At 40.0% G+C, this 24,603-nt stretch overlaps 2 protein-coding genes across 6 annotated transcripts in view; one reads left to right on the top strand and one right to left on the bottom strand.

Moving 5' to 3' along the window:
• Window positions 1-24,603, bottom strand: part of TCAF1 (TRPM8 channel associated factor 1) — a 47,025-nt gene that overhangs the window by 17,285 nt on the left and 5,137 nt on the right. For 2 of the 5 annotated variants that reach the window (XM_019715363.3, XM_019715361.3), the window contains exon 2: window positions 8,186-8,819. In XM_019715363.3, the coding sequence (XP_019570922.1) occupies window positions 8,186-8,805 (620 nt within the window). In that variant the 5' untranslated portion in view covers window positions 8,806-8,819. Of the gene's footprint in view, window positions 1-8,185; window positions 8,820-15,431; window positions 15,600-17,600; window positions 17,755-24,603 lie in introns of those variants that run through there. The other 3 variants (XM_019715362.3, XM_019715360.3, XM_019715359.3) reach the window with 3 other exon arrangements.
• LOC141567564 (olfactory receptor 2A5-like) overlaps window positions 175-24,603 on the top strand; it is a 129,219-nt gene continuing 104,790 nt past the window's right edge. The window contains exon 1 of the mRNA XM_074315225.2: window positions 175-283. The gene's annotated coding sequence lies outside the window, so the exon portion shown is untranslated. The remainder of the gene's footprint in view (window positions 284-24,603) is intronic.

Here is a 24,603-nt window from a genome sequence, read left to right as displayed (position 1 = left end):
ACATATTGAAGTTGCTGGAAACCAATATTCTCACTATAAGAGAAGGAAGGTGGAAATATGGGATGAGTGAAGGAGAAGAAGAATCTTGTGGTTCTGGATTAAAATTAGGGCCTTATGATTAACAGATATGTATTCCCTGATTCTGTCTTTGTAGGGGTCTGGAGATGAGTCTAACAGCAACGAGCACACCTAGAGCTTGGTTTCCAATACCATTCACCACTAAAAGGAACTAAGATTCCTTGAAGAAATCACTGAGTCCTTTTTTGGACTGGAAAAGGACAAGGTAAGCCTGCAATTTCTTGTTGTGCCAGAAATGAAGTATTAAAAAATGATGGTATGTCAAAAGATTCAGGAGTCAGCTCAGTGGGGCTTTTCTTTGCTAAATTTGGGACCATTGGACTGTCAAAAAAATGCCAACAACTATAAATGAATTATAAAGCACATTTGATTTTTGTTTTGTCTTTTTAAAAAGGTCTATGTGTACAGAGTGATATTAAGACAAACAAAATTTAAAAACAACCACAAAACCAGCAACAAATGTTGTGGAGGTGGGGAGGAAAGCTTCTCTTGACAGAAGGATGTAGCCAATTCTGGGAGAAACCTAAACTCCGCTGGGGTATGTCCTGGAGTGTCAGGTTGCTATGGAAGCACAGAGGAGAGCATCTATATTAGACTAGGAGGTGGGGGGGGGGGTGCAGTTTCTGGAGGAGGTGATGCTTGACATGAATCTTTAAGAAACGAGCACAGGAACTACCCAAGTGGTAGAAGTAACCATTTTTGTAAATATTGACTGTGACACATCATCAAGATCATAAAACCACTGAGTGAAGGGTTGTTGCTGGACAGGATATGAATAGTCTCAAATTGTCATACTGTATATTAAATTAGTTTGAAAGGGGGAAAGGCACGCTTACAATAGGAAAATCTGGAAAACTCCAATTTAACTAAATGACCAATTCAAACACCGCCAATAACAGACAAACTGACTTCATGTCCTCCCAATTTGATACATTGTGATGAATACAATGTCACGTATGTAGTATTCTTGCCAAAAATGTTTGACGGGAGTATAATCACGAGGAAACAATTAGACAAATCCAAACTCAAGGGTATTCCATAAAACAGCTGGGCTGGATGCTTCAAAAACGCTAATGTCCCTAAAGGTAAGAGCTGGGAACTATTTTGGTTGAATCCTATATATTTTTAAAAGACATTGTTAGGACAATTGGAGACATCTGAATATGGATATTGGATAATAGTATTGTATCAATACAACATTGTTTGAGTGAGGTAATTGTGTTGTGGTTGTGTGGGAGAATGGCCTTGTCTTTAGGCGATACATGATGGAGTATTTAGCTGTGAAGTGTCATGATGTCTATAGGTTACTCTCTAATGGTTAGGCTAAATAGTCTGTCTCTGTGTGTTTATATGGTGCATGCGACAAAACCTAACCACCTGGTGAACCTAGGGGAGGGGTATGGTTATCATCATGTTATTATTGCAACCTTCCCATAAGCATGAAAAATTCTTAATGAAGAGCTGGGAAAAAAATTAAAGATAACTTTGAAAGAACAGAAAAACTATCTGTAATTTCAGAACACTGAGAAGGGGAAAAGAAACAACCAATTGAGCAAAAAATTTAAAAAGAAGCAACAGGAAAGTGTAACAGAAAACACTGAGCAAGATGATAGTAACTAGAACAAACATCAATTTTCTCAGTTATGTGAGTTTTGCCTTTGTGACAGAGGATCTCTTTTAAGAAATCAGATTGATGCTACAAGATAAATCTGTTTTAAAAGTCAAATCTTTTTAAAAAGGATCAACGACAACAGCAAAAAAAAAAAAGGGAATAATTACAATATTAGACAAAATAGAGTTCAAGGTGAAATACACTAGTTGCAAGAAAGGATATTTTATACTGATAAACATGTACAAATCATAAAAAGTTCATAAGATTTTAGACATCCAAACTATAGCTTTGAAATATATAAAGTAAATTACAAATTCGGTTCCAAAATCTCAGTGGGGGTATGAAGCAATTGTTGTAGAAATCCCTTTTAGATCAAGTATATAAAAATTAAGTAATTCATAAAAAATATGACTAATCAAGTTGATCTAAGGGATAGGTATAAAGATTATATACAAAATAGAGATACTTATAGAATGTTCTCAAAAAATGATATTGTTATTGACATTTTATTGGTCAGAAAAAAATGCTATTTAAAAAATGTGTTAACAGTATTGTGCTTATATTTAAAAATGAGTCTTTATCTTTTAGAGATATACAATTTTATGGATAAATGATGCAATGAAAGGGATTTGCTTCAAAACAAACTGGAAGGAGGAGAGAATGGGTGGGACACAGAGTTGATAACAGTTAGCCAGGAGTTGATAACTGTGGCACCTGGGGGATGGCTACATGCGTGTTCATTGTTTTGTGTTCTAGTTCCATACATGTTTGAAGATTTCCAAAATGTTTCTAACAGGAAACTGCCAAGTATTTGAAATAAATAGGTGTACATCAAGCCTATGGGTTTTAGTGAAAAAATATTCATAAGAGAAAAATTAGAAAATAACCTTAATGTGCACTAATGGATGAATGGTTAGATGACTTATAGAACCATTCAACTGGGAAACGCTACATAGCCATTCCAAAGGGTGAGGCACATCTTTTCTCATGCATATGGAAACATGTCCAAGATGTATTCAGTGAGAAATCAAGTTGCAGATCTCTCTGTCTCTCTTTCTACTGCTTCAGCTCTCCCACCCCAACCCCAATACATACACAAGAAAGTAAACTCAGAAAAGACACAATCTAAACTGTTAGAGAAGAATGGAATTAGCAGGAGGCAGAGGGAGAGGTGGGGGATGAAGCTCTTTCACTTTCTACTTTGTATATTTCTGGATTATTTCATTTTTTTCTCTCTAAAAAGTGTGTATTTTGAAGTTGAAGACAGGAAAGTGTTCATCAAAAGATGAGATGTAGCAATTTCTCTTCTATGATGCCACATCATCCCACTTGCATTCACTCTCTAAAAACTTCTGGTTTATTTTGTGAGACGCAGTTAATACAGTTTTACTATACAGGGCTAAGAATGTAGTAAGAGGCAGAGAGTATGAGTTAGGAAAGTACACTTGCCCTAGTACATCAGCCATGACCCTAATGGTAAGATCTATAGTCAGCATTCTGTGTCCTCCTAACATGTAACTAACTAGCAGTGACCTCCATGGATTTGTGGATCCTTGTTATAAAGAAGCTTATTAATATCTGCTCAGATATTTTTATTTTCCAAACTACATGAGGAATCATAATAATGTTTCTTTTCAGTAATTGGGCAGTTTTCTTGTTTCCTTTGGGCTAATTTCAAGTAGGCACTAAACTTTCAAAATTTAGAAATCTTAATAATCTGGAATTTAAAAAAGACACGTTTGTGTATAACATCCCTTCAGCATCTTGCAAGACGAAGGGGATATATCACATCTATTTATCATGTTTGTCAATTCAGGTTTAACAGGGGTGTTGTCAGGCTGAAGTGTTTGGAGCATTTGGATATTTTAGAGCATGACCACCGGTACACCAATCTTTTCTATGCATTTCTGATGACTTTGAGCAAAAAGCCATCACTGAAGACTGTCAATGGAGTAAAAGCTAAAATAGGGACAAGGGCCTTCTACTCCAACACTTTTCACCTAAAGGGAAAAAGAGAGGTGAAAGGACATGCCAAGGTCACACTACACAGTTATTGGGGGTAGACCCCGGGTTCCATGTCCTACTGAAACATGTTAGCACAGAACTCTTCCTACAACAGTTATTTGTTTTTTGCGATTTCTCCCATGTCTGGTGATTGCGGATGTTTCTGGGTCCTAAGTATCAGATCTTTGGAAATCATTCTCTTGAAATAAGAAAAAATGTCTATTTCTTAGAATATAGAATATACTCATATAGAATGCTGGCTAAACGACTATGAATGAACAAACATAGAGTTAGAACTTTAACAGAAGCTTGAGATTTGGGTTAAAATGAGACAAGGGCCTTCTTATCCTAAGCTGTCTTGGTTGATTTTCCTAAAACAAACCTTGCTTGTTAAATGATATATTTAATCTGCATCAAATCTTTTACTGGTAGCGCCAATTCAGTCTCTAGTACTTGTTTTGTTAAATGTATAAAGAGGGTAAAATGTCAGTTGGTGTCATTTGATTATAATGATGCTATCTCGGTTTGGTGGAGGAAGCAGGAAAACATCAGTTAAAATGTTAAGACCTTATACAACTGGAACATACATGATTGAGGACAAAGCAGTAGAATGACAGATGCTAGGTAATTTTCAATGGTTGGGAGTGATTTATTCATGACATCATACGCTTACATACCATGGCATGAAGACTGGATGTCAACATAATTGAAGTGTTTTCGGTACTCTTAAGTATGTTTTTTCATTTATTCCTCACAAGCACCGTGAAAGGCGTCCTTACTCAACCAGTTTTAGAAATGAGGCTTAGAGTGGTTCCTACGGCCCAGGGTTTTAGAGCAAGTCCCAGACTTAACTAAACTTACTGAAGTCTCAAGTCTGCCTTCCCTAAAGTCTGTGCTTTTTCCAGGATATATGAGATCTTTTACTAGAATCCTGAGTCCTGCAATGGGGCTGTGAGTAGTTTATGACAGTAGATCCAGTGTTTGTCCATATGAAATACTTAATGGAAAGAAGGTGGGATCAGTTCTATACATAAAGTACAGTAGCCACTGCCCTCAGAGCTGGAGGGGCCACTGAGGAGAAAGCTGATGGGAGAGGACGAGTCACTGCTCAGGGAACAGACTACAAGTGGCTTTGGACATGGAGGCTAATGCTCTGAATGCAGGTCATGATGCTTTCCGGGTGGGAAGGTAGGGCCGTGACTACAAGGCTTGTGTCCTGATATCTGTGGGTATTCTCACCGGGCTAAAAGTTGATCACCTGGTTTTATTTACTTGCGGTTTTATTTTGCCGATCATAAGTGTAGTATCTTCTTCTGATAAAAATTTGATTCATTTTAATAGGACCAGTGGATACTCTTTTAGAAGGTTAAGAGGATCCCAAGATTGTGTTTAGAGTTTAATATAGTAAGAAATGTCCAAGTAATTAGATGAAAGGTTAAAGGTTAATTCACACTCATGTTTAAATGGGGGTTTAAAAATAAATAACAGGACAATTTGGCAGAGTAACTAAATCCATAGGGGCTTTCAATCTAAACCTCATTCTGCCTGTGATGGAAATAAGCTTCCTTCTTGAATTCTAATAGAAGCATCTTGGTATCTTGTATTGTCTAATATTTCTAAAATGCTTTGAAGATATTTTGTACAGTATTACCTATCCCAACAGGAAGAGAGAAAGATCCAAAAGCTCAACAGTAGGCAAGGATTCAATAAATCGGGCACACACACTGCATTTGCATAAAGTGAATCAAATATAATTACATAGGATGAAGAATGGTTATGAGCAGAATTCAAAATAGCATGTATACTAAGATGATGCCAATGTATCATTATGAATCAGTGCGGAAAATAATATGCAAAGATGAAAAGAGTTGTATTGTGGATGTATGAGTTAACAGTTTTTAAAAATGAAATTAAAAAAAAAAAAGAGATCCCGCAACATATAAAAAGTAGTTTAAAAGAGTATCCCATGAAGAATTCAAAAGTGTTGACAATGTCATACACATACACACATATATACATACATACCATATATTATACATAATATCATACACACATATGTACAATATATGTATATATGTGTATATATATACATATATATGTGTGTGTGTGTATATATATATATGTATATATATGTATATATATATATATATATGTATATATATGTATATATATATATAAAACCACCACACACACATATACACATATATATGTGTATGTAGGTCAGAGATATTAGAAAGGAAAGGGAAAAAAATAAATTATTACAGAATTTTGTTTTATATTTTCTGTTTAGATACTAAAAAGTGTTTGTGTGTTATACAGATGTACATCTTTAATGTGACGTCTGAATATTTTTCTTGTCTTTTAATGTTGTTGCATGGGAAGTGAGGTAATGAAATATATGCCTTATTAACAAAATTTGATAGAAAATTTGGGAAATAAAAGTTTAGAAGTAAAAATCATCTACCATTATTCCACATCCCAGAGATCTATCCATTAATGATATTTTGGCCTTTTTCTTATGTAATATTTTCTATACATAACTATTTTTTGAGCAAAATTGGGAACATTGAACAAGAGGTTAGTATTCTCTTTTATTTCTTTTAATAGTGACCCCCAAAAGATTTTTTCCCATGTCCTTAAATATTCTTAGAAACCCAATATTTTTATTGGTTGGTTAATAATTCTGTAATTTATTTAACCATCCTACTCTTCCCTAGTATAAATAATGCTGGATTGCATATCCTTCTACATGAGTCTGATTATATCCTGATTATTTCTTTATTTTTAAAAATTCTATGAAAATAACCTATTTTTAAAGGTTTAATTTACATAAAAGTTTAATTTACAGAAAGAAAAGTTAACTCAATGTAGGCATACAATTAATGAATTTTGACAAATATATATAGTTTTTCTCCCACAACACCAGGTGGGAGAAAAATAGCTCAACGTTTACCTTTCAGTGTTGTGTACTTGAGAGCTAATATTAAGAAAACTATAGCGTAAGACGAAAAGGTTTTTGTTTTCTATTTTTCCCTACTAATCTCAACCTATGCATTTGATCAGTATTTCATCTCTCTCTCTCTGTCTCTCTCTCTCTCTCTCTCACACACACACACACCCTCTTGCACCTTTTACTTTTTTCTTACTTCATCTCAGCAATTAGCTCAGGAAAATCACTATTGCCATCTTCAATCCACCCACAAGTCAAAAAGTTATCCGGCTAACATGAGAGTAATGCAATGACACACCTACCTGTATAAACAGAGAGTCAAGAGTTGTGATGCAGTCTTACCGAGTAAATAATCAATACTAATAACCCATATTCTCCACAATGGATTCTATATACTTCCCTAATTAAGTCTTTGGTAGAGAAAAACATCTTTGAAGGCAACTAAGGGGGATTAGGCTGTTAAGAAATAGAATTACGGCCAAGTCTTACCTTCCTATTCCTTGGGATGAAGATCATTGATAAGCTGAAGTTTGATCAGCTTGATCAATCACTGTGCCTCTGAATAACTGTGTTTCTCCTCATTGCACATGTGAGAATGCAGCTGTGGGTGTTCCAGGAGGTCCATGCCAAGGAGAGGCCACAGTCATTCCCTACGCCTCTCTACTACCCCTGCTGTGCACGCCTCACCCAATCCTACCTTACTCTGCTTCCATTGGTCAGAAATACCACGGCTCTTTGCTCCAAGGATGCTGAGAGTTTTCATGTACAATATAAGGTGTGGCCTCTTGTGCTTTTTCTACTCCTGGGACTTCCAGCTTCTAATCTTGCTCATTCATCCATCCAATAAATGTTTACTGAGCACCTACTTACCTGCTCTACGTTCAGCACTGTATGAGGTGCAGGAGCTCAATGCGCATAGAACAGCTGGGCAGCGCTCTGAGACTTTCAGTGTAGCTGTCTCTGCATCCGTCCCCTGCCTCCTTCATTCTCCACCACGGGGTCGTTTGCCCCCCAAGATGAAAGCTGCTCCTAACTCCTCCTAGATTTCGCAGAGATAACTTGTGCCCTCTTTTCTGCTATTTCAGCTGCTGATTCCTCTAGCTCTTCCTGCCATCCTAAGCCCATCTAGCTGGACATTTCCAAATCTTTCCCAGGGCTCTCTAGACTTTGTCTTATGGGGTCCCTCGTGGTTGTTTTTCTTTTCCTCACATTTCAGTTGCAAGCAACCTTCTCAAGCAAACCTTCCTGGATTAGTCATGCCAACTGTGGGATTCAGCAAAGTATTTTAGTAAGCTAGACTCTGAGGGCATAACGATCACTAAGTTTGTCCCCTCAAAACGAAGTGACCGGGTCTGAGAAGGCAGCAGCAACAGAGACCCTGCCCCACCTGTACTTCAGGGTGTTTTAAAAATCTGGGTGATTTACGTGAATCCATATCTGAGTGCCAAATTCTCTTCTGTTAGCCTGGGAGTAATCTGAAGGTAAGAACGGTGTCAGCTTTTGAACCTGGGACCAACTCCCCGTTGGGGTAATGCACTCACCTAACTAAGACTGGGATCTTGGGCATCTTCTTAGACACTTTAAAGAAACTAGTGTCTCCTTTGTTGTCAGTGAAGTACACGCCGGCCACGCTGGTCACGAGGTTCCCAGGGAACGTGAACAGAACCCTTTCGTCATCGCCCTGGTTGGCCCAGTCCCAGGCTTGGCCTCCAATGAGCAGGCCACCTCCGCGTTTCATGAACTTGACCAACTTTTCAGTCAGGGTTTCGTTGTAGGCATCAATACAGTAAACCCCCAGGGAGTCTTTCACTTCCGGCTCAATCTTCGCCTCCACCCCAGAGCCCTCGAGGATTTTGGCCAGAGGTGCCAGGGATGGGTGTACACCAATGGGAGCCCCAGGGGAAGAGCAAAGCCAACCCACTGCATTGAGGAGAAAGGGAGTGAGCTGGGCTTCCACCAAATAGTCCTCATGGGACAGCACCACCAGGCGGCCTCGGCCATAGGAGGACGCAGCAATGAGGACCTGGCCCATGTCATTCACCATCACTGGAAACGACGCCTCTCCAATCAGAAGGAGTTCACAGGGGATGGCATCTTCGGGGACATCCCAGCTTGTCACTCCGTTCATAAGGGCCTCGAAGGCAGCAGAGGGAGTTGCCATGGCTGGATTGACTTCTGCAGAGAGAAAGCAAAGACTCAGCTTAGTGAAGAATGGCTCAAACAAATAAACAGACAAACAAACAAACAAACAAGCCAAGTAGTTCATTCCTCCGCTAGCTGGTGTGATTCTTCACATAACTCGGATGAGACTGACATTGTGAAATGACTCACCAGGGGTGGCAGTGTCTCCAATCCAGGAGATCCCATCACACCCTGTCCTCTTAAACTCTCCTGGTCAAGCTAAAAGGGCTCGATGCTTTCCCATCACCGAAGAAAACAAACACAAGTGAAGAATGAGGGCAGAATTGTGTCCCCAAAGAGATATGCTTAAGTCCTAACCCCCATGAATGTGACCGTATTTGGAAGTAGGGTCTTTGCAGATGTCATCAAGTTAAAATGAGGTCACACTGGATTTGAGGGGGCCCTAACCGAATGACTGGTGTCTTTATAGGAAGAGGAAATTTGGACACAGACACAGATACCTGGAGGAGAATGCCATGAGAAGATGGAGGCAGAGACTAGAGTAATGTGTCTACAAGCCAAGGAATGCCAAAGATTGCTGGCAAAACCAGGAGCTAGGAGAGAAGCCTGGAGCGGATTCTCCTCCAGAACTTCCAGAAAGAACCAAACTTGCCAACACCTAGATTTCAAACTTCTGTGCCTCTAGAACTGTGAGAGCATAAAATTCTGTTGTTTTGAGCCACTGAGTTTGTGGTAATTTGTAACGGCAGCCCCTGGAAAATAATACAGTGGTGCAGCATGCTGTCCCCTCACCCCTACTTTACCCCACTCAGCTCACACATTGATCTTATTAATCCCAGCTTGGGGAACCAGAATTCCAGTCTGAAAAGTCTGGGTCTTCAGAGAAGGATTTTTGGTCATAGTCATAGGCTATTAGGTAAGAGGAAAGCTGAAGCCCTCTGTGGCTTGAATCCAGGTCTCAGAAGCAGAAGATAAGTTATGAAATTATGGCAGATTCTTCCTTGCACCTGAACACAGTGGAGAAAGGATTTGTATTCACAAAAATCCTCTGCTCCTTTACCACAAGCTCCCACTTACGGATGCTCTACAGTCTGACCTCTGCTATATGCACTTTACTGAAACAGCTCCCCCATGGACAGATGTATTTTCATACTTGGGACATCCAGGGCTTGTCATCCTCACTGACCACTCCACTTGGTGGCTCTGGGCAACGCTTTGCTCCTGGTCCCTGAGCCTCTCACTACCTCTAGCCTTATGGCCCGAGCCAACGTCATCATGGGCCACCTCTTGAACCATGACTTCCTAACCTCCCCTTACCTCTTCTGAAGATCCTTGTTTCTACCTTTGGCCCTTTTACCTCTTTTCTATTTCCTTTGTCAGAGAGCGTGCTCACTCTCAAGGTCATATGGCAATGCGATTACACTCTCGGCTCTGGGGTTAGGCTGTCTGGGTCTGAATCTCAGCTTTGCTGTTACTGACTGTGAGATTGGGTAACCCATCTCAGATTTAGTTTCCTCATTCATTAAGTTAAGATGATAGTATCTGCCACGTAAGGCTGTTCTGAGGATTACATTTATTATATATATATATATATATATATATATACACACACACACACACACACACACACATACATTCATATGTGTATTTGCTTATAAATATTTGGTTAAGAGTAAAATATTTAAGTATGCGTAATAGAGAATTCTTATAAAGTAAATGAAAAACCTAACCCAATGTTAGATTTTACAAACACTGGATTAAACATTTACTGGTTCTGATTTCATAGTTTTCATATTTTGGAGCCAACATGTACATTCATACCAATTATTATTATGCTTAGTGCTCAGGTATTTCTAGTGCCCTTGGAAAAGTCCTTGGCATAGGTACCATGCCTTCTCAAGGCCACAGATGAAAAGGCCCTGATGTAATGAATCAACTCCAGAGCCCCACTGAAAGAGCACACTCTCCAATTGGTAGCAGTCTCTAAAACTAAAGACTGACATTTATTCTTTTCCCTCCAAACTAGCTCCTCGTAGGGAAACTACATAAGCTAGATGTCCCTAGTTGTTAAAGAGGGTAGCCTACACCTCAGAGAACTACTACTGAGAAGATACAACCCAACATAATTGGTTAATAAGAGCTTGTCCCTTGCCTGCTTCTCCTGGTGTCCACAAATAACCAGGACAGCAAACTATACAGTCACAATTGTGTCCCTTCTCCCTCCTGCTCCATATCCAGCTGGCCCCAAGTCCTGTGAATGCTGTTGTTCACGGTTTCCAATCACACTGCCATTAACCTAGTTCAGTAGCTCAATTCTTGACTAAACTGATCCAGTTTCGCAGTCACCACTATCTCTTCTCGCCTCTATTCTTCTAAAGCCACCAATGGTGGTGTTATTTCCTAGAAGCGACCCCTGGATGTCACCTTGGCCCACAGGGGAGAATCTGAGCGCTCAGCCTAGGGTGGGAGACCTTCAGAACTGGCTGCTTCTTACTTTTCCAGTCGTATCTCCTGCCGCCCAACGTCTCTGCAGCTCCCGGAACACTTGGCATCCCTGGACATGCCCTGCTTTCACTCCGGATGCTCTTCCCATTCTCTTTTCTTCCTGCTCCCTCTCCCACATCTTTCTATTTATTGAAATCCTATCCTTCTCGGAGAAGATACTCACAGAAGAGGACATTTAAATGGCTGATTGGTTTATGAAAATATGCTCAATCGCACTAATGAGGCAAATGAAAGTATAGTGTATGTGGCCCATAAGATTATCAAAAAAAGAAGGTGGTGAGGAAGAAGAAAGAGGAAAAGGAGGAGGGGAAAGAGGTAAAGAAGACAAAGGCAGCTAATAATGTCCACTGTTCAAAAAGGCTTTGGGGACATTATCACATCTGCTAGAAGGACTGAGAACCTGACAGCCATCTGACAGTGGCAACTCAGCGATCCTTCTTCTAATAAGATTTCTCACGGAAATGAGAGCAGCAGAATGAAAGATACACGTACAAGGATGCTCCCTGCCCCACAAAATGACAAATGGAGACAGATAAATGACAACCTAGAAACGGAGATAGACAAATGACAAGGAATGTTTCCTAGAACCATTTTTTACTCCTGTGGGCACAGGATCTGTAATCTAAAGGTACACCCATTGTCCACATATCCCGCCCCCGTAACCCACTGTCCCCAACATAAAACCCTGGGGCACAGCCCCAGCCACCCATATACACCCTGGAAAGAACTGCCCATCGGACCCCTTCTCTTTGGGCCCCTGTCACCGCTGGTGTTGGTACTCCAAACACACCCAGAGCCGGGCACTCACATTTTTGTCTCTCGTTGTACTCTGAGCTAGCTCGTGAGATGAAGGAATATCTGTCACGTGACAAAGGGCAGGTGGCTTGGAGATTTGAAAAGTAGGGAACCAGGGAGAAAGGAGGGTTTTTCCTGATGGGTCCCCGCTTCTACCTTTCCTCTGGGCCACACTGGTGGCCCAAAGTGAGTGGGGTTTGGTTGGGAACGCTTGAGCTCCCCTTTTCTCTGCCAGTTGCTCCCGTTCTTGCACTGTGAGTGCAGCTGCAGTGTCAGCCTTAGTCTGATACCAATGCTGTGTATGTGTCAAGATATTTGAGAGGGAGAATGCTTGAGTCAAGTATGAAAATCTAATTATAGGACATCACATAGCTATTACAAAGGATGCTTTAAAGCTATTTTGCCTCTACCTAGAAGGATGGTCTAGATATATTTTAAGTGAAAATTTCAAATCACTATAATCTGTAGGACACAAACCCATTTTTGTATGGGTGAAGATAATAATTGTAGCAGTACTAGTAATTTTAATAGTAGTAATGACAATACAGTACTTACCAGCTTCTGGGCATTATTTTAAGTGCTTTACATAAATTATTTAATCCTGACAATAAGCGTATAAGGTATGTACTACCACCCTCCCCATCTTATAGGTGGGCAAAAACACACACACAAAACAAAAACCCTGATGGCTAGAGAATTTGTTACTTGTTCAAGACGACATAGGTGGTAGTGGCAGATCCAGCATTCAAACCCAGGACATTTAGTCCTGGAGTCCATGTTCTTAAGTGCCAGAAATAGATAAGCCTGTAAAGTACCAGGATCTTGTATATATAGCAAATCCATGGAGGCCACATTTCAACATGCTAACATTGATTCGTAAGGAAGGGAAGAGGTGAACAGTATTCTTTCTCTTTAGATGTCTGCATCCTTTCAATTGTTATTATTACAATTAAAAATAGCACACTCAATTCAATCAAGTCGACATACATTAAATGTCCGAGTATATAAGTGATTCGATTGATCAGGTGACCCTGTCTCATTCCTCCTAAAATGTCTTCCTTCCCAACAGGTTGTGCATTTGCCCATCAATAGCTTGAGCTTTGCAGTTAGTTCTGTTCCCACTATAACCAGCTATGGGTGACTCTGACACTTAACATGTTTTGTTTTTTAATTATTATTAGTTTCACGTGTCCAGAACATAATGATTAGACATTTACCGCTCTCACAAAGCGATCACCCCAACAAGTCTACTACCCTCTGACATTGTACACAGCTATTACAGTACTATTGACTATATGCTGTTCCCTATGTGGTACTTTACACCCTATGATGATATATATAAATTTTAGTTGACAGACACTTGACTTTTGAACCAAATGCTTCCTCTTTGTGCTTGAATCCACGTTTGCCCTCCTAGCTTTGTGAGCTCAGACAGACACAGCCTGGAGAAATCCCTTTTATTTCTCTCCCGAAGTTCTTCATCTTTGGTTCTCCTCCCATGGGTCTTGCTTTCTCTCCCCAAGGTCCACCAACTTTCTGGAACACAAGGCCCCTCTAAAGCAGAAGGTACCCTAGGCGCAACCTGAAACTCAGGGAGAGAGCTTTACAAATCCCCTACCCCAGCCACCGTGTCACCTAAACGGGGTTTCCCTTTCAGATGTATACGGAAGGGAAGGAGGGCAGTGGGCCTGTCTTGCACATTGCACCACATCCTGCATTATGGTTTGCTTTCAAATCCCAAAGTAGGATAAGTGCCTGAGGTCAGGGAACAAGTTTTGTTTTTTTGGATGTCCCAGGAGAATGAACAGATACTCTGGATGGCTGATTCAATGATAGACATAAGGTGTGGGTGTAAGGGCCAACCTAGGATGTATTCTTGACTACCTTGGCCTTGAAAAATGCAGACTATCGCAGGCATCCAATTCTGTAGGTCTTCTCTTCTTCATGCCATTTTCTTCCATGAACTCTTGTTTCTTTTTCCTTACATGTCCAATATCTTTCCCAATATCCATCAACTTCTCCTAAGCCAGAATTAGGGTGGGTTCAACTCCTTTTGCATTCTTTCTGGAATATTCCCAGTTCCATCTTAGTTGATTTTCACTTAAAAATGGTTTAATTCACACATGTAAAAGAATACGTAATGCGTGTGGAAGGATATAGATGGTAAAATAATAATAAAACAATTAAAAAAATTAAACGGACTCCTCCATACCAACCACCCAGCTTAAAAAAGAGACCATTACTATCATCTTTGAAGGTCATTTGTAGCTCTCCCCAATCAATCCCTCCCCCATTCCCCAAAAAACGTCAGCAAGATTCAGAACTTTGCGTTTTCTATTCTGATCTTACTACACTCCCTTCTTAATTCACGAGTTCCCCTGGGGCTGTCTTTCTCTCACTCATATTTGCACACTTCTCACTGCGTAACTCCCAGGAGAAGAGCAAAATGGAGGACCACTAGCCCAGGAGTGAGAAGACCTGTTTTGATTTTTTAAAAAATCCTGTTGCTGGACTCTTCACAGCTAGCTGTTGATCCCCCTGCCTCAGAGGGTGTTCTATAAATGGACAGTGTTGGAGACAGAAAGGACGTTCCACATTCTGGTGTGGGATCCCTCTCCCCGCTTTCCTCTCCAGGCCCTCACCCAGGCAAGACTTTCCTCCCCAGGCCCAGGGCCAGTCCACAAAGAGCAGGTCGGTGACGTCAGAGGAGGAGTGAGGGGGGCGGAGATAGTGGAGTTGGGCGCAGCAGGGGGAGGAGGGGAGCATAGCGGAAAAGCTGGGGTTGGCAGGCAATTCTCCTGGCCGCTGGCGCAGGGTCTGAGATGGGCCACTGGCCCCTCTTCCACACACATCAGTCTCCAGGGGCCATTGCAAGTGGACGAGGGATCTCGGTCCCAGAAACAGTGTTTGCACAGATCAAAGGGCAGTAGGACAGAAGTGATGCTCGGTCACCAGCCACCTGTGTGACTCTGAGCCAGCCCCGTCTCCTCCCTGAGTCACGCTATTCTCATCCGCTAAAACTGCGGATTAGATGCTGTTCCTCTAGGTCAGGTCTGTGCGTAACTCGACGACACAAAGCAGGCAAACAAACATCAGATGTCAGAGCCCTGCGGCAGGCGCGACGCAGAGCCTGAGAGCGCAGAACAATCACTAACAGGACCGCGACACAAACAGTGAGGGATTCTATCCCCGATTTGGGCACCCCCAGCCCTGCCGAGCCCGGTCCCGCAGGTCTGCCCGCCTCGCGTCCCCTCGGCCTGCGGCACCGCCCTCCCCCAGACCAGGGCCGATGCACCGCCAACAGCCCTGTTTCTGCCTGCGGAGCTTTCCGAGAGGGCCACTCACCTGGTTGCCTGCAACTGACAAGGGGGCAGCTGGAGGGGGCAGGGCTGGGTGCAGAAGGGACGCACAGTCTGGCAGAGAACAGGCTTCCCTGCAAGCAGCACCCCGAGAAGAGCGAGGAGTGGGGAGAGAAGGGAGACGAGCGAGGAGCCAGGAGAGGAGGGGGAGGAGAGGAGGGGTTCCTGAGCAGTCTCCTCCCCCCCACTTCCTCCCGGGCGGGATCGAGCCCGAGGGGGCGGCGCTTGGCAGGGGACAGCGCTTCTTTGTGTCGCCAGCCCTCTTGGCTTGGCACCGCGGCGGGCCCCCATCCTGGCAGAGGGGCTGGCCGTTTTATTAAAGACATCAACTTCTTCGACTATTCACTAATAAGGAAAAGGCTGAACAAACGCTAGGACACATCCTGTGGAGTATCATTCAATCCTTCTGAAGAGCTTAGCTCTCCCTTCAGTTGGAGGAATGTACCTTATAAAAACTATAAGTTCTTGAATATGCTTTCATTTTTTAATAATAAAAAACAGCCCTGTGTATATTTGTAGTGTGGTGGCAGAAGGGAAGGATACAGAGCTCTACCTGTGAATACTTTTGAGCCTGGAGAACAGTCGAGGGCAACTTTTATATAGGTCTACATTGCGTGCACTCTTCTAGATGTTATTCTTGTAAACAAACAATAATATATTTCCAACAAGCAATAGGTAGCTAAAATATATTCTTCAAAGTACATTCCAAATCCTATTTCTTTTTTTAAGTCCTTTCTAATTATCAGTTGACAGTCGTTCCTACCCTCTGTGAATTGCAAGTTCCTACTATGTGTGGTGATTTCACCTGGGTCACGTGCTAGTTCTAGCATGTGAAATGGGTACTACAATGGTTAGGAACCTAGACTGTCACCAGATGGCCTGGACTCAGATCTCAGGGCTACACTATATGGGCTGAGTGACTCTGAGCATGTTACTTAATTCCTCTATGCCTCAGTTTTATTATCCATAAAATGGGGATGATGAAATAAGTACTTACATTACAGATTTATCGTAAGGTTTAAATTAGGTAAGTGAATATTTGTAAAGTTCTTAGATCAATGTCTGGCAGAGAGTAAGACTGTATGAGTGCTTGTTAAGTACAATAAATATTCAGGTCGTCCTAAGAATCAATATTTCGCGTTTCAGGAAGATGCATACCTTTCCATCCTGATTAGGGTTTTGGTTCAAACCCAAGTCATACTTCAACCCTCTTTCCTCAAATTGACTCATGTGAACAATAATCAATAGGGGGTTGAGGGTCGGTGAGCTCAGTGGCAGGGCTTACATAGAAGAAACACCAGGAACAGAACAGATATGAACCACCTGGATTCAGGATCCTGTCCCTTCAGGGACCACTTGAGTGACAATGAGTAGGTCCTTTATCTTCTCCAGGGCTCAGTGTTCTCAGCCAATCAAGGACGGCTGTGGACGTGCTTGCTAAGTCCTTTTTCGGTATGAAATGCCAAGACTCATAGCATCATGAGTTAAAACTCCCAAATACTGAGTTTCATAAACAATTTTAAAATTCTAAACAAAAATGCATATATTGCTTACATAAAAAAACAAAAACAAAAACAAAAATATACACAGGAAGGATACCACCTGACTTACCTCTGAGGATGCAGGCATGAGATTTGGTGGGGAAAAGGTTTTAACTGTCAGGTTTTATTTCTTAGGGACACGGACACACACACACACATACACACACACACACACACGGGTGAAGCACAGGTGATAAAATGTCAGCATCTGATAAATCTGTTATATTATCTTCTAAAAGGACCTGTAGCTTTGAAATATGTCATCATGAAAAATGTTTTAAAAGGATAGGAATATACTAGACTCCTGATGGTTAGGTTCCTGGAGAAGAAATGCAGCACACAGTAATTAAGAGACACAGCGGTAGAAAAACAGCAGAAACAGACATGGCAAAAACGCAGGGAATCTGCTTTGAAAGACATCTAGACATCTGCGTCCTTAGGCCCAATCGGTCTCAGGCCCCAAACCCGGCCACTTCACAGCCCCGCAGGCGCCCTCTCTCCCGAGCTCCCCCAGACCCGGGCCCGGTCCCTCCCTCTCCCATCAGGGACTGTGGACTTGATTGGTGCACCCGGGCCTGGTCCGGTTTCAGAGACCATCATTAGATAAGACTCACCGGTTGTCCAGCAAGGTCCACACCCGGCTAATTCGGAAGGGTAAGGACTCCTCTGCAGAGATGTGACTAGAAGGGACAGACAGCCTGGGGATTTGAAAATTGGTGACGACGGTGGTGGGAGATGTGTGGGGGTAGGTGAGCTGTGGTGCAGAGGAGGGGCGAGGGGGCCGTCCCGGGAGCTGATTGGCGGTCACGGCGGGGAGGGTGGAGCCGCCTCCCCTCACCCCTCCCACGTCAGACCCTGCTTTGTGTCAGTTTCTGTGGAAGATGCGGCCCCAAATCTACAATGGTGACACTGGGGCCCGCCGGGGGTGTGCAGTGGGCCAATTTGTTGAAAAATAAGTCCCTGAGACTATTTACCAACAAGGGAGTGGTTGATAAATTATGACAGGTCTTTGTATAAAATAATATATAATACAAATACTAATCAGAATGAGTAAAATCGCTACATATTTGCCATTAGTTAGGTTATATTGATATTCATATTTTTAATAAACATTTAACATGGTGGTCAAATGGAGAGTTTGCATTTTTGTATGAAAAACTTGAAAATATTTTATATACTTATATAAACTCAAAAATTGTGTGAAAAACATACATCAAGCTATTCGAATCAGTTACGTCAGACAGGAAAGTATTTTTTTCTTCATACACCTCATTGAAGTTTAATATGTATTATGTAATCAGTTTAATAATATGTATTAAGTTTAATATGTAATATGTATTATTTTGTGGTAACATAGATACATTTAATCAACTAAAAAGAGATAAAATATCCTTGTTCATACAGCTGGTAGTGACCACCACTCTATAAATATGAATTCTCCCTGTGTGTGGATTCATAAACTTTGTTCCTAGTCATAACTCATTTTAATCAAGTAAGAGTGGGATCCAGCGCTTGACTTTGAGCCAGGCCCTGGCTTTATGCCTGATGAGGTCCTGCCTTGAATGGGTATCTGCTCATCTAGCTTTGTGAGTCAACTTTAGAGCCTGGGGGGAAACCTCTGGTTCCTTTTTATGGTTGTACCCAAAGCCCCCAAAGGTTTGTGCGGCCTCTGTACATTCTCCTGTATCCCGGCCCATCACCACTCTGGCCCCTGTTCTCTGGGATCCTATAAGGAGAAGGTGTCCCCAGACCAAACTGTCCCTGGGAAGAGACCATTAAAAAAGCTTCCTCCTGGACCACAAAACAGTGTCCAGGCTGGACCTCCCACAGGAATGTGGATTCCGTGATAAAGGGGATAGAGTGCCATATCCGGATTACTTCAGGGTTTCATTACAACTCCCCAAGCATAAGTCAAGTACTGTGTTTTATTCTTCTTTAGATTCTCCACTTCATGTGGCCATAAGCAGTTGCTCCGTAATGTCCACTTGATGGATGAATGAACAAAATAGATGAATATGGACTGAGGAAGGCAATCCTAGAATCGTTCCTCAACAAAACAGCAGCTTGATGTAGAAAACTGCTCAAATTGCAAATTTCCTGTATTGTAAGTTTTCTCCTCTTCTTCGTGTTCTTTGTTTCCCCTTAAGCCTTTTGTTTTCTTTCTATACCTCCCCAAATTTCAGCTGGTTCTATCCTTTCTTTCTCTCTTTCAGACTCCACGTTACTAGTTCAATTTTAAATCCTTTATCCTTCCCTTTTTTTAATTCCCCTAGAGTTTCTGTTTTTCTTTCCAATTTTTTGCCTTGAGTTATAGAGACTGCCATGAAACCTTTAAAGCACTGAAATCACTTTTGAGATGTTAAGTTCTATAAATATTCAGCAACATAGGAGTGAATGCACAATTTATTAAAAATCCATACTACAGAATATATGCAATCCTTCGTAAGGGTGAGCTCAAGTCAGAACTTGAGGAATGCTTTCAATATATATTTTCAGTGAAAAACTTATGATCCTACTTTTTTTATGTTTATCTAACAGGAAAAATAGGGACATATTTGGTGAACTCAGGAAATGCGGATGGTTGACCAGTAATTTTTTTCTTTAGAAATTTCGTATTTAAAAAATGTTATGAAAATAATTTTGAAATAAAAAATACGACTGTTCAGTAATACCACTCTTAGGTACATACCCAATAGAAATGCATACGGATGTCATCAAAAGACTTGTACTAGAATGTCCGAAGCAGCAGCAGCATCCATTATAGCCTAAAACTGGAAATTACCCAAGTGCTACCTTCCCTGCTTTCTTACCCATAATGCACTGCCCTGGCACTACCTTCCATTACAAGAGTCTTAAAAATGTTACTTCAGACCAACAAATATTGAGAATTTGTCATCAAAAGATCTGCTTTAAAGGAAATTCTAAAAATTGTATCTCAAGAATAAATTAAATCATCTTAGATAAATAATCCAAGATGTAAGACAAAACAGTGCGAGTTTTCCAATTCTGGCATTGACAGAATGCCTTGTTTGGAACAACCCTCCCACTGAAAACAGCAATGAAAGTTGGACAAGATATCAATGGAAGATTCTGAAGAGTAACAACATAAGCAGCACTTGGGATGCTATGATCCTGACAGAAGGAAAACATGACCTGAGCTCCACATTCACTATGGCTTTTTACTTTAGGGCATTTTCCAGTTCACAGTGCAGGGTAACTGAGGCTAAGCAGTCTAAGATGCTCGGCCTCAGTTACCCTGCATTGTGAACTGGAAAATGCCCTAAAGTAAATAAAGTAAAGGAAAATGTGAACTGGCTCAAGATGACCAAACTAACTGGAGCTCAAAGGGCAAAATTAAGAAAGCTCAGAGAAGTGAATCTAAAAATCTATGTACAAATTCCCCTTAAGTCACTGGCTGACTCCTAAGCTATGCATGCACAGGGAGAGACCCCCAAAAAGAGTTGCAGAAAATAGTGGTTAAATGCTAAACAACTGAGCAGTCATTTCAGTAGCTGTACTGTTCTGGGAATAAATAAAGCAGTGGAGGTCAGGTCCCACCAAAGTAAATGATTCTTATCAACATACTGCTTTCAGTTGAGATATGAGAAAATCCATAGCATATGAACGAGAATGACATCTAAGGACTATGCTCTTGGATAAAGGAAAAACCTGAAATGGACCAGTTTTAATAACGCTTAAAACTAACCTTTAATAATATGAAATTAATCTGCTGGTACTTTAGCTGTCTCCCACCCCTGAAAAAAATCCTCTTTGAAAAATAATAGCATCAAGCAGAGCTCTATAATTTTTCATTCCTGGTGTCCTGCATCCAATAAAAAATTTAGAGGAAGGCTGAAAACCAGGATAAATTGCCAAGAACTCAGGAAAACAACAGGTAATAGAAACAGACTTACAGGTAGTTCAGACATTTGAGTTCTTAGGGATTGACTTTAAAATAACTGTGATCAATATGTTCAAAAATAACAGAAACAAGGCTGGAGAATTTCTGTATAGAATGAAAACTCATAAAAGAGTAAAATGGAAACTTTAAAAATAAAGTCATTGAAATCAGAAATTCAACAGTTGGCTTTACTAGCATGTTAGACACAAATGACCAGAGAATTGGTAAAGTATAACAAAGTTTAACAGAAAGTATTCAAAAATAACACAGAGGAAAGAAAGGATGGTGCACAAAGAGATGAAAGATATAGAAAGAGTATAATAATATTATGAGACATGGTAAAAAAAGTTGTGACATATGTGTAATTAGAGCCCCAGAAGAAGAGAGAGGGAGAATGAAACAGAAGCAATATGTTAATAATTCATGACTGAAAATTCCCTGAAATAGATGAAAAACATAAAAACTCAAATTGAAAAAAACCCTCTATGTTCCCTACGCAGAATAAACACAAAGAAAACTACACCTAGGCACATTATAGTCAAAGTGCTAAAAACCAAATTCAGAGAGGAAATCTGAACATCAGCCAGACCTAAAGGATATTTTCCACTCAGAGAAATAATAATACAGCTGGCTTTTCAAAAGAAATGATGGAAACCAGAACACAATGGAATTGCTTTAAAAAAAAAGAAGAAGAAGAAGATAAAATCTTTCAACTTAAAACTCTATGCACCACAAAATGGAGGGCAAAATAAAGACAATTTTAGATAAACTGAAGCTGGGAAAATTTGTTGGCTATACAGTATAAGAACTCTGAAAAGGAGTTTTTTGGGATTAAGGAAGATGATCCCAGATAAGAGCCCATAACTATCTGAAAGAATAGAGAATACTGAAAAGAGTAAATATATGGGCAAATATAAGTTAATATTGACTGTTTAAATAAACAAATACAATGTCTCATGGGATATAAGGGTATACAAAAAATAAAATATACAATAATAGCACAGCTGTGAGATAGAAGTTAATGAAGATAAACTGTTTTAAAGTTCTTGTATTGTTTGAGTCTTACCCTTACCTTGATACCAAAGCCAGACAAGGACACTACAAAAAAAAGAGAAATTACAGGCATATATCACTGATGAACATAGATGCAAAAATCCTCAATAAATATTACTAAACTGAATTCAACAATACATTAAAAGGATACTGCACCATGATCAAGTGGGATTTATTCCAGAGATGCAAGGATGGTTCAACATGTGCAAATCAATAAATGTGCTACACCGCATTTGAAAAATGAAGGATAAAATCATGTGATCATCTCTGTAGCTGCAGAAAAAGCATTTGGCAAAATACATCCTTTAAACACACAAAAAAATCTCAACAAATTGGATATGAAAGAAATGTACCTCAGTGTAATAAAGGCCTATATTACAGGCAACAATTAACATCATACTTAAAGCTGAGAACCTGAAAGCTTTTCCTCAAAGATCAGGGACAAGACAAGAAGTCCCACTCTCACCACTTCTTTTCAACATTGTACTGGAAGTACTACCCAGAGCAATTAGGCAAGAAAAAGAAATAAAAGACATCCAAAATAGAAAAGAAGAACTTAAAATTGTTTCTGTTTGCAGATGAGATGGTCTTAGATATAGAAAACCCTAAAGACTCCACCAAAAAACTATAAGAATTAATAAACAAATTCAGGATGATTGAAGAACATAAAATCAACATAAAAAATCAGTTGTGTTTCCATACACTAACAACAAAGTATCTGAAAAGGAAATTAAAAAAACAATCCTGTTTATAACAGAATCGAAAACAAAAAAAATACTTAGGAACCAATTTATCTAAGGAGGTAAAAGAGCTGTACACTGAAAACTATAAAACGTTGATGAAAGAAACTGAAGACACAAATAAATGAAAAAACTAGTCTGTGTTTACGGATTAGATGAAGTTATAAAGTTAAAATGTCTATACTACCCAAAGCTATCTGCAGATTCAGTGCAATCCCTATCAAAACTCCAATGGCATTTCCCACAGAAACAGAAAAAAACAATCCTAAAATTCACATGGAACCACAAAAGAACTCAAATAGACAAGAAAAACTTCAGTAAGAATAAAATTTGAGGCATCACTACAAAGCGATAGTAATCAAAATAGTATGGTACTTGCATAGATACAGATATATAGACCAACGGAACAGAATAGCGAACCCACAGCTGAACCAATGCATTTACATTCAGCTGATCTTCAACAAAGGTGCAAAGAGCACGCAATGGGGGAAAGGATAGTCTCTTCAATAAATGGTGCTGGAATAACTGGATATCCACATGCAGAAAAATGAAACTGGACTCTTGCATCTCACACCATATACAAAATCAACTGAAAACATATTAAAGACTTAAATGTAAGATCTGAAACCATAAAGTTACTGGATGAAAACATGGGGAAAAAGTTTCTTCACATTGGTCTGAGCAATAAAATTTTTGGATATGACCCCTAAAACACAGGCAACAAAAGCAAAAATAAACAATTGGGACTGTATCAAACTAAAGAGCAATGGGAAAACAGAGTGAAGAAACAACCTACAGAATGGGAGAAAATATTTGCAAACAATATATCCAATAAGGGGTTAATATTCAAAATACATAAGGGACTTAAACAACTCAATAACAAGAAAACGAATAATCTAAATAAAAGATGAGCAAAGGACCAGCATAGACATTTCCCAAAAGAAAACATACAAAGGGCTGATAGGTATATGAAAAGGTACTTAAATCTACTAGTCATCAGGGAAATGCAAATCTAAACCACGAAATATCACCTCACACCTTTTAGAAGAGCTATGATCAAAAAAGGGAAAAGATCACAAGTGTTGGAGATGATGAGAGAAAAGGGAACCCTGTGCATTGTTGGTATGAATGTAACTTGGTACAGTCATTATAGAAAACAGTACATATAGAGGTTTCTCAAAAAATTAAAAACAGAACTACCATATTATCCAGGTACTTCTGGGTACATATATGTTCAAAGGACATAAAATTGGCATCTAGAAGTGAGTGATATTTGCACTCCCATGCTCTTTGCATCATGTTTCACTGTAGCCAAAATATGGATACAGCCCAAGTGTCTGTCAAATCGATAAAGAAATTGTGGTACTATATATACAATGGAATATTTTTGGTCATAAAAACAGGAAGGAAACCCTGCCATTTGCAACAACATGGGTGAGCTTGAGGGCATTATGCTAAGTTTCGAAGTAATTCAGACAGAGAAAGACAAATACTACTATACTTGTATGACCTCTCTTTATATAGAATGTAAAAGTCAAACTCATAAAAGCATAGCATTCATGATGGTTTATGAGAATAGCATGGTGGTTACTAGGAGCTGGAGTGAAGAAAATGGGGGAAATATTGGTCAAAGGTAGCAAAATTTCAGATATGTAAGGTGAATAAGTTCTGAAGAGCTAATATATGACACAGTGACTACAGTTAATAATACTGTATTATTATGTACTTGAAATTTGCTAACAGTAGATTTCAATTGTTCTCACACACAAAAAAGGGTAAATTAAGTGAGGTGATTAATATGTTAATTAGTTTGATTTGACTGTGATAATCATTTCACAATGTATGCATATACCTAAAGATCACATTGTACTATATATGTGTGTGTGTGTGTGTGTGTGTGTGTGTGTGTATATATATATATAT

Source organism: Rhinolophus sinicus, chromosome 8 (genome assembly GCF_057876585.1).
Source record: "Rhinolophus sinicus isolate RSI-liver-muscle chromosome 8, RSI-T2T, whole genome shotgun sequence".
NCBI lineage: Eukaryota > Metazoa > Chordata > Mammalia > Chiroptera > Rhinolophidae > Rhinolophus > Rhinolophus sinicus.
This window is presented reverse-complemented; position numbering and strand designations above follow the sequence as displayed.